Source organism: Salvelinus fontinalis, chromosome 34 (genome assembly GCF_029448725.1).
Source record: "Salvelinus fontinalis isolate EN_2023a chromosome 34, ASM2944872v1, whole genome shotgun sequence".
Classification (NCBI taxonomy): domain Eukaryota; kingdom Metazoa; phylum Chordata; class Actinopteri; order Salmoniformes; family Salmonidae; genus Salvelinus; species Salvelinus fontinalis.
This window is the reverse complement of record NC_074698.1, coordinates 1982998-1993278: the sequence shown is the minus strand read 5'-3', so window position 1 is coordinate 1993278 and position 10281 is coordinate 1982998. Positions and strand designations below refer to the sequence as shown.

Genomic DNA, 10281 nt, shown 5'->3' with positions numbered 1-10281 from the left:
TATCCAAACTGGATGAGTAATAGGACTGAAATATAGGAGTTTAATGATAAACTTCACCCAAAATAAAATTTACAAGAGACCACTACACCGCAAACCAGGGATACTTGGATAACACGCAGTTGTGCACAGATATGCTGCGGAGTGAGGTTGCAAAGCTAACTCCATTACACACATTCATTCTCAATATAAGTTGGAGAGAAAAATAACCATTTATGCTGCTACCCGAGGTTACTACCCGAGGTTACTACTATAAATATGTATTACACACACTAAAACCTGCTGCACAGTGATTATATAGAAAAGAGGACACCTCTGAATACCATTGTCCCAGTAAATTTCAGAGAGCTGTAGCATCGAAGAGTTATTAAATAACTTCAAGAAATAACCCGTCTTGAATCTTGACAGTCTCAGGCAGAAATCAGTCCCAGTAAATGTCTAATATTCCGAGTTCTCTTGACAAATCCTAAAGTAGCCATGGACAAGATTCCCCTTTCTTCATGTACAAATTCAGGATGTTATGTTATCAATATGACATGGGCATTGATTTATCCATGATTGATAGAGCAGTCCAGCGTCAGTATTGCAGGAAGGAGATATCTTCCCCGAGAGGGATGGATGATGGTCCATGCTGGGTCCTAAGAGGGCTGAGGAACCGGGTTCACTGCTGAAAGAGAAGATATATTCACTTTAACTACTACACCAAGTATTCAAAAAGGTAATCTCTCAGAAACAGAATACCTAAACAAATGACAAAATGACGCAAGATGTTTGTTTTGGGTTAACCGAGATTAACAAATACATTGTGGCGTACGGACACTGGACAGGTATGAATACAAAGGACAGAAAGACCCAGTTTATACCACGTAGTAAGATAGTCCTTTAATGTTTACTTTTGGGGGTACTTGAAGATCGAATATGAAAGACGCTGATGTAAAGCACTCTCTCAAGGCCAAGGGGCATCAGTCAAAAGTTAGTACAATCACAAGACAAGTGAGGGCTGTGAACGAGCCGGAGACTGATCTACAATCAGTGAACACTCACCCACTCCGGCAAGGTCCACTGTCTCTGCACAGCCGAGGAAGCGTGCTACGTGTGCTGAACAGGAGGTAGGTGAGTTCTGGTTCTCTAGTAAGCAGCGTTCAAACTCTGCAAACTCTTTTGAACAGTCTGTCCGGATCTTCTGGATCACAGGGCTGCAGAAACATTGAGCAATAAGATCTTGAAGAAAACTTAAAACACAATCCTACACTTCACATCGGCACTGTACAGTACTCTATGGTTTGACTTCTTGCATCTGAATTATTGTCACATCAACAGTTCTTTACAGCAACCCAACCTAGGCCCTCAAAGAACAAGCAGCAGCACAGTGGAAGGAATAGGGCCTAGGCCTAGAAGGAGAACCTGTGCAAAGCCTGTGGTCTAGCGTTAACGCTCCTGGCTAGTCACATACACTGTTCCCCACTGGAGACGAGGGTTCACGTCCACCTTCTTACTGTTCTCCTACTTGCCTGTTTTCCCCCCGTTTCCAACTGTCAAAATAGGAGTAAACCTAGAGAGGAACCAGACTCAGAGAGGGGGCCCACTCTGCTCTGTATCGGGTTTACATATGACCATCACGGCCAGTCAGTTATAGCCTGGGTACTACCAGTCTGTTGCTTCGATCATTCTACTCCTTAACATGCAAAACAATGACACAGAGTACAAGGAGTTGAAAGTTAGTCTAAAATCCATAACCTATTTAGTTAAGACAGTTATACATGCGCAACTGATAGTCAGGGACAACGGCTTATTCCTTACTGTGAAGAGGTACACTGTGCCACCTTCATCTTTAGGTCTTGACAGTGTTGTTGCCATGTTGACGGGTGAGCGGCCACACACTGCCCATAGCTCTCCATCTCCTTATGGCAATATTTGGTGGTGATATCCATGGCAACCTGCCTGAAGGATGACACAGACATGCAGAACAGTTTGTGTGATATGCTTAGACAATTACAGTGAAGTCCAATCATGGACTGTGTGTCCCCTTCTGTAACAATGGCAATTGTGGAAGGAATGAAAAACAAAATTGCCCACTAAGCCTTTGTTTATTGTCCGGACCGGCCTTGTTTTAGATACCTATGTTTGGTTCAGATTTGGTCCATGATAGGGCCAAATATAGGCCGGTCTGGACGTCTGTGGACGTTGGAACCAAGGCTGGTCCAGACCGGCCTATATTTGGCCCAATCATGGACCAAATCTGAACCAATTATAGACTATTACATTTCAGAAAAGACCCAGATGCAGACCGTATCGATGTACAGGGGCAAGCAAAAACGACAGGTCACCCTGTCAGAACCCCATCATGTTAGCAAAGAAAACTTATTCAGGGTCTTGTCTTTTTATAATGTGAATGATAATAGCAAGTAGAAGTAACCAACATTTTAAAATTAATAGATTTGGTAGGCAGTTTAATTATTTTGACCTCCCCACAGTTCATTGGAAGAGAAGGTGTAAACTCTAACATAGTCTATTAGCTAGAAAGGTATCTTGGCGGTGAAGAGAAAATGTTGCTGTTGTAAAGCTAATTTTCTGCAATTCTATGCCATGGCTAATGCTGTGTTCCTCTTTTCTTTTTTTCTATTAACCTTTATTTAACTAGGCAAGTCAGTTAAGAACAAATTCTTATTTACAATGACGGCCTACCCTGGCCAAACCCAGTGTCTTAGACCACAGTGCCACTCGGGAGCCCTCTGCTCAAACATTATAAAAAAATCTATGGGCATTTGCCGGGAATGCCTTTTTTTTGGGGATTCCTCCTGATTGTCTAGCTTTTATTTGATTGTTGGTTTTCAAAGATGGTATTATATAAAACAATTATATATATATATATATATATATAGTTCAATATTTTTTCTGCATGCTTTCTATCTTGGTTTGGTCATTTAAGTTGACACTGAAAACACTTTTACATCCAGAAAATGACCACTTCTTGCTTAAAAATGTTCTATATAGAAAGATCCTGTAATTAGCTCCAATGATTGTACACTGCTCAAAAAAATAAAGGGAACACTTAAACACAATGTAACTCCAAGTCAATCATACTTCTGTGAAATCAAACTGTCCACTTTGGAAGCAACACCGATTGACAATACATTTCACATGCTGTTGTGCAAATGGAATAGACAAAAGGTGGAAATTATCTAACGCACAACTGTATTTTATTGGTGTAAATGAGTACAGTTTACAACGTAGATTATTTACTCAAATAGATAGCTATGAAATTGAATTAAATGCATAACGTTGAAGACACTTACATGTTTGTGGTGGGGGTAATTTGAAGGCTTGTTTAGAAAGAAAGTAAAGACAGAATCAAGGTTATAAAATGTTCACAGCCATACACATGTCTACCGCATACACCCTTCTCTATTTCCACTGGTCGAAACACGTTGGATACTGCCATTGTTCTATACCATTGGTCCTGGGTTGTTGTCAATCACAGATTTGACATTTCCTGCTCGAGTCCAAAACCATCGATTTCTTAAAGGAGAAACAACCGATTGTCCTGTGATATTTTAACCTTTATTTTGTTAATCCCTGCTTTTAAAATGCTCCTAATATGCACTTGATTGAGGATATTTGTTGTCAAACAAATGTGTTCAAATCGGCAGGAAGTAACCACACGACAGCAAAAAGGACACGTTTCCTTACGTGGTTGCGTACACGGAAGCAGCTGTGTGAGAACGAGCCGATTCAGAAAACCAGACCTGACACCGGACTAAAACAACTGGATTGTGTGAAACTGTCTTACAACCGACACTAATAGCTAGGGGGAGGTGGAGGGTAGAGGGGGAGGTGGAGGGTAGAGGGGGCCCGGAGAGAGAGGGACAAAAACGAACGCGACTAAGAAACAGGAATATGGTTGCGGAGGACGGGAATCAGGGGCCGGAGAACCAGCAAAAGGCCCCCTCAATGAACAGCCAGCATGACAGCGCTGAGACTGACGACGAGAACGTTAGCTCAGTATCGCTGTATCGGCGCAGGCCCCGGCTTTTCCACGGCACGGTTCTACCTTTTTTAGCTGTACTGTACCCTGGCTGGTTGTACGTGTGGCTCGGAGTGTACGGTACTTCCGAGTACCCAGAAGCAGGCCTACTAGCTCTCGCCGCCATCGGGATCGCGCACGTCCTCACAGCGCTCTCCGGTTATTGGTCCGTGCACGCGCACTGTTGGCTCACCTGCTCCAAGGTAAAGTGGATGGATCATCTGCAGTTGTTTTGGAATTAGGTGTTGGAGATTGAACTAACACTGCCCAACGTAACTGGGGATCACTCTAGTTAGCATTATTTTATGCTCTACACTACACAAGGACATTTTGAAATTATGTGTAATAGAGTTGTGCCCTTGTCCAGAAAGTTTTGACCTGATTATAAGGCTGTGTCTGTCAGAGTATGTGAATTGCTCACATGCTGTGAATCGATGTGTATAAACAGGAGCCAGACCCACACAAGGCCACCCTGGCTAAGGTTATACCCACCCCCAACAATGGTTCTGCTGAGCTGGTACAACTGCAGAGAGACAGGGTGAGTTTGCCTTGTTCCCCTGGCCTACACCCTGTTTACTTAACCCATGGTTGTGTTCAATGGGGATGAAACGTTTGTAACTGTTGCAAAACGTTTTGCTACGGTGTGCTGTGCTGAACATGACCCTGGTCCACTGGTTGAAACTTGTGGGCAATGCATGGCGTCAGAATGGTCCTCTTAACATCTCTATGCTAGTCAGTTATACTGCTTTTTGGATGGCACATTTTTGTGTGTGTGTGTTTTAACTCATGTTTCACGCTTGCTCTCTTTCTCTATCTCTCTCTCCTGCTCTCTCCTCAGGATGAGAACGATGAGGGAATCCTTTCCTTTGAGTTCCAGAAGATCTGCTACATCTTCGACAGCAAGGAGAGGAAGTGTTTCCTCCCCGTGTCGTTCCCCATCAGACAGCCAATGGGCTTCTTCCAGGCCTGGCGAGGCTACCAGGAGGAGACAGACCTGCATTCCGCCGAGAAGCGCTATGGGACCAACCGCGCTGAGATGGTGGTGCCGGACTTCCTGGAACTCTTCAGGGAGAGAGCCACCGCACCCTTCTTCGTCTTCCAGGTGTGTGTGTGTGTGCGCGCTTGCATATTTGCGTGTTGTTTTGTCTAGGAATATGACACGTAGTAAAATCACTCTCAATTCTCTTTCACTTTCTATATTGATCTCTTTAAGGGCATATGGGATAGTATTGACTCAATAATACCCTTTCAGTACTATCGTGCTAACCTGAACCGTACTACACGAGCTATTTTCAGATATTTTCTTTTCACATGGTCCTTTCCAGTACAGTTCTAGCAACTATGGTGGATGCCGATGCGTCAACCAGGCCAGCGCAGTACCGCTCAACAAGTGTACAGATGGATGCTCTCTCTCTCCTCAGGTGTTCTGTGTTGGTCTGTGGTGTCTGGATGAGTACTGGTACTACAGCGTGTTCACTCTCTTCATGCTGGTAGCCTTCGAAGCCTCTCTGGTACAACAGCAAATGAGGAACATGTCTGAGATACGACGCATGGGGAACAAACCCTACATGATCCAGGTGAACAACTGTATCTTTATTGTAAATGATCATGTCGTTTGATATTTGATGATATGATACATGCACAGGTGCCTGTTCTTCTTGCTCCAGTGCAGATCAACAAGTTCTCACCAGAGCCTTGTTATTCTTGAGTTGTAAAACGAAGGCCCTGACTTCCATTATATACTAGCATCAGACTCATTTACCCAGGGCTTCCTAAGCTTTTTTGGGCTGAGACCCCATTTTGGTAAACTTTTTTTGCGTGAAGTAATGATGTAATCAACAGCTAATGTTTACTCTTTTTATTTGGGTCTATGGCAAATCAGTCTGGCAGTACTTCAATCTGAGAGAAGTATGGTTTGAAGTGATTGAAATGCATCAGAGAATCATCAGCCAATAATTGTGTATGATTTTCTGTGTAGAAAAGAACACCATCATTGCTTTCAATTATGATAATCTTTTCCCCCAGAATATCCCTCCCAGTCTGATTTGGTGGCTGGTTCTGTCCACTCGGTTCTAACGAGTCATGCTTTTGTGCGTGGTAGAGGGAAACAGAAGACACATACTTGTTCCTGAGAGTCTTAGCTTGCAGGAATAGGGTCATAATAGTGTATAGCTCATATCGTTCACAAGTTAGAGCCACAATTACGGGAAAGGGGGATACCTAGTCAGTTGTACAACTGAATGCATTCAACTGAAATGTGTCTTCTGTATTTAACCCAACCCCTCTGAATCCGAGAGGTGTGGGGGGCTGCCTAAATCGACATCCATGTCATTGGCGGTCGGGGAACAGTGGGTTAACTGCCTTGATCAGGGGTAGAACGACAGATTTTTACCTTGTCAGCTCTGGGATTCGATCCAGCAACCTTTCAGTTTCAGCCTTTCGGTTATTGGCCCAACGCTCCTACCCGCCAGGCTACCTGCCACCCATGTAGGAGTTTTGCGACCCCTAGTTTGGGAAATGCTGCATTAACCAAATTATCGATTTGATCTGGATTTATATAGATTTGTCCGTGTCGTGTTCAGTAGGGCACACCGTGTAAAATGTTTTGAAACGGAAACGAACGTATTTGTGTGTTCTTATTATTGAACAAGTGTAGCTAGTACCTCCCTGTTTTACTCTGTGTCAAAACATTTTCTCCCTACTGAACAGGCCCCTGATATTTACACATTTGTGCCCATGTTTCCCAATAGGTTTATCGCAACAGGAAGTGGAGACCTGTGTCCAGTGATGAACTAGTCCCCGGGGACATCGTCTCAATAGGTAAGATTCCATTGCTTGGAAGGCAGCCACGATTCGTCCTTTATTTAAAGGGGGAGATCAAGCTGATCCTAATTGTTATAGGCCTATTTCTATTTTGCCCTGTATATCAAAAGTGTTGGAAAAACTCGTCAATAATCAACTGACTGGCTTTCTTGATTTCTATAGTATTCTCTCGGGTATGCAATCTGGTTTCTGCTCAGGTTATAGATGTGTCACTGCAACCTTAAAGGTCCTCAATGATGTCACCATTGCCCTTGATTCTAAGCAATGTTGTGCTGCTTTTTTTATTGACTTGGCCAAAGCTTTTGATACGGTATACCATTCCATTCTTGTGGGCCGGCTAAGGAGTATTTGTGTCTCTGAGGTAGGGATGGGTGATATGGCCTGAAGTAATATCTCTATTTTTTTAGAGGTGTGGATGATATACGATATATATCTCGATTTCTTGTTTTTCTCTAAACAAATTTAAAAAGGCCAAGACATAATTCTTAACTGAATTTTCTTTATTAAAATAAAAAATATACAAGGCCTCAAGGCCTATTTGTGCAAAACAAATGAACAACACACACCCACACTTCTATTCTATTGTTTAGGAATGTTTGACCACTAGCTGTTTGAATATGTAATTTATATAATCATTTTGATTGAAATGTATTAATTTAGTTAATTTGTTATAATTAAAACAACCTGTGGTTATTTCCTATTCGATTGGCAGAATGACACAACTACTAACACATTAGCCTACAGCTGGCCTGAACATAACTTTTTTGAATGCACTTTAATTATCCAATGTCACACTTACCGATGGCGAGGTGAAGCCTGTGCCCAAAGCACTGCAGGCGGTTCCAGTTGCTCAATCGCAATGCTTTTATCATGTTGCTCCTGCTGTCAGTTGTCATGCTCACGTGCCGGTCTTCGCTCATCTTCCAGAGAGTCTTTGAGACTTCACCCGTATGATCATCGGGGAAGTAAGACATCTGGAGGCAGACATTGTGCAATTTCCAGTCTTCATTTATGTAGTGGACTGTCAAACTTAGATTTGGCTCTGGCGTTCTGTCTGATCATAGATCGGCTGTGGTGGAAAAATAAGAAACTCTAGCCAGCTTCTCTGCGACTCTTTCGCGGGTAGCAGTGTATAGTCGCGGCAGGGCTTCTTCCGTGAAATACTTGCGTCTTGGCAGAAGATATTTGTGGCCAACTGTACCTAGTAGATTTTTAAAGCCTGGCTTTTCTACTGTAAAGATTGGAACCATATCTATTTAATACGTCTATTTAACCATAGCTATTTAATACGTCACTGCATCCGTGATCTCCTTCCACCTCAAACTTTTCTGGTCATACGGGATTACGTTTGAAAAGGATGCGGCTATGGTAGTTTGTCTTTTAGCAGACGTTTTGGGAATCGGGCGACTGGAATCGGTATTGCGTAGTCTCACGCATTCCTTCCATTCCACCGTGTGTTTCAGTTGCAGGTGATGGAAGGGGTTGGTTGTGCTGCTGCTTTTCGTAGCAATTGTCTTTCGACACATTTTGCACAGGACATTCGTTTTGCTCAACATCAGACCTCTTGAACCCGAACCACTTCTACATTACGGAAAAAACATTGCTGCCCTTTTTGGGGATGATTTCATCCTCATGAGAGGCTAAGCTCACTTCCTCACTTTCTATTTTGGTGGAACGCTTACCGCCGCTACACTTCTTCGGGGTGGTTGCAATTTGTGAAAGGCTGTCTTGGGTTGGGATTGATGGATATCCTCTGTGCACGTGTTGTCACGCAATTCGCCATTGGGCTGACAGAGAAGAGACAGTGAGATGCTGCATTTGTAAAACATTACAACATTATAACAGAACCTTGATTCTTGGATACAGGCATTTTCCACATCCGCTAAAACATAAACTCGAATATATCGGGAAAAAAACTCTATATTGCCCAGCCCTACTCTGCGTGGTCTTTGGCCTGGTTTGCTAACTACCTCGCTCAAAGAGTGCAGTATACAATTTCAGAACATCTGCTGTCTCAGCCACTGCCTGTCACCAAGGATGTACCCCAAGGCTCGATTCTAGGCCCCACGCTCTTGTCAATTTACATCAACAAAATAGCTCAGGCAGTAGGAAGCTCTCTTATGTGCTTCTACACCTGCATTGCTTGCTGTTTGGGGTTTTAGGCTGGGTTTCTGTACAGCACTTCGAGATATTAGCTGATGTACGAAGGGCCATATAAAATAAACTTGATTTGATTTATCCATTTATATGCAGATGATACAGTCTTCTATTCAGCTGGCCCCTCCCCGGATTTTGTGTTAAACGCTCCACATCAAGCTTTCTCTGCCCTTAACCTTGTTCTGAACACCTCCAAAACAATGGTCATATGGTTTGGTAAGAAGAATGCCCCTCTCTCTACAGGTGTGATTACTACGTCTGAGGGTTTAGAGCTTGAGGTAGTCACCTAATACAAGTACTTGGGAGTATGGCTAGACGGTACACTGTTCTTCTCTCAGCTCATATCAAAGCTGCAGGCTAAAGTTAAATCTAGACTTGGTTTCCTCTATCGTAATCGCTCCTCTTTCACCCCAGCTGCCAAACTAACCCTGATTCAGATGACCATCCTACCCATGCTAGATTACGGAGACGTAATTTATAGATCGGCAGGTAAGGTTGCTCTCGAGCGGCTAGATGTTCTTTACCATTCAGCCACCAGATTTGCTACCAATGCTCCTTATAGGACACATCACTGCGCTCTATACTCCTATGTAAACTGGGCATCTCTTTATACCCGTCGCAAGACCCACTGGTTGAGGCTTATTTATAAAATCCTCTTAGGCCTCACTCCCTCCTATCTGAGATATCTACTGCAGCCGTCATCCTCCACATACAACACCCATTCTGCCAGTCACATTCTGTTAAAGGTCCCCAAAGCACACACATCCCTGGGTCGCTCGTCTTTTCAGTTCGCTGCAGCTAGCATTTGGAATGAGCTGCAACAAACACTCAAACTGGACAGTTTCATCTCTTCATTCAAAGACTCAATCATGGACACTCTTAATTACTTAATTGCTTTGGGTGATGTATTGTTGTCTCTACCTTCTCGCCCTTTGTGCTGTTGTCTGTGCCCAATAATGTTTGTACCATGTTTTGTGCTGCAGCCATGTTGTGCTGCTACCATGTTGTTGTCATGTTGTGTTACTAACATGTTGTGTTGTCATGTGCTGCTGCCATGCTATGTTGTTGTCTTAGGTCTCTCTTTATGTAGTGTTGTCTCTCTTGTCATGATGTGTGTTTTGTCCTGTATTTAATTTATTTTTATTTTTACTCCCATCCCCGCAGGAGGCCTTTTGGTAGGCCGTCATTGTAAATAAGAATTTGTTCTTAACTGACTTGCCTAGTTAAAGGTTAAATATATGTATATGTATATACTGTATATATGTGTGTGTATATGTTTT

General features: G+C 43.1%; 2 protein-coding genes across 6 annotated transcripts in view; one reads left to right on the top strand and one right to left on the bottom strand.

Annotated features, from left to right (window-relative positions):
* Window positions 1-20: 20 nt before the first annotated feature.
* LOC129832846 (coiled-coil-helix-coiled-coil-helix domain-containing protein 5) lies at window positions 21-4151 on the bottom strand. Of its 3 annotated transcripts, none has more exons than XM_055896912.1 (5): window positions 3688-3770; window positions 3294-3320; window positions 1798-1938; window positions 1042-1193; window positions 21-664 (listed from the first exon to the last, which is right to left on the bottom strand). In XM_055896912.1, coding segments are annotated over exons 2-5 (324 nt in total). In that variant the 5' UTR covers window positions 3296-3320; window positions 3688-3770; the 3' UTR covers window positions 21-635. The 3 variants fall into 3 exon arrangements, with proteins under 3 accessions (XP_055752887.1, XP_055752886.1, XP_055752888.1); XM_055896911.1 differs by lacking the exon at window positions 3688-3770 and adding an exon at window positions 3450-3533; XM_055896913.1 differs by lacking the exons at window positions 3294-3320; window positions 3688-3770 and adding an exon at window positions 4069-4151 and having other exon boundaries at window positions 1798-1934.
* Window positions 3832-10281, top strand: part of LOC129832830 (endoplasmic reticulum transmembrane helix translocase-like) — a 29332-nt gene continuing 22882 nt past the window's right edge. For 2 of the 3 annotated variants that reach the window (XM_055896877.1, XM_055896876.1), the window contains exons 1-5: window positions 3876-4224; window positions 4470-4559; window positions 4860-5123; window positions 5443-5598; window positions 6772-6841. In XM_055896877.1, the coding sequence (XP_055752852.1) occupies window positions 3895-4224; window positions 4470-4559; window positions 4860-5123; window positions 5443-5598; window positions 6772-6841 (910 nt within the window). In that variant the 5' untranslated portion in view covers window positions 3876-3894. Of the gene's footprint in view, window positions 4225-4469; window positions 4560-4859; window positions 5124-5442; window positions 5599-6771; window positions 6842-10281 lie in introns of all 3 variants that reach the window. The other variant, XM_055896878.1, reaches the window with a different exon arrangement.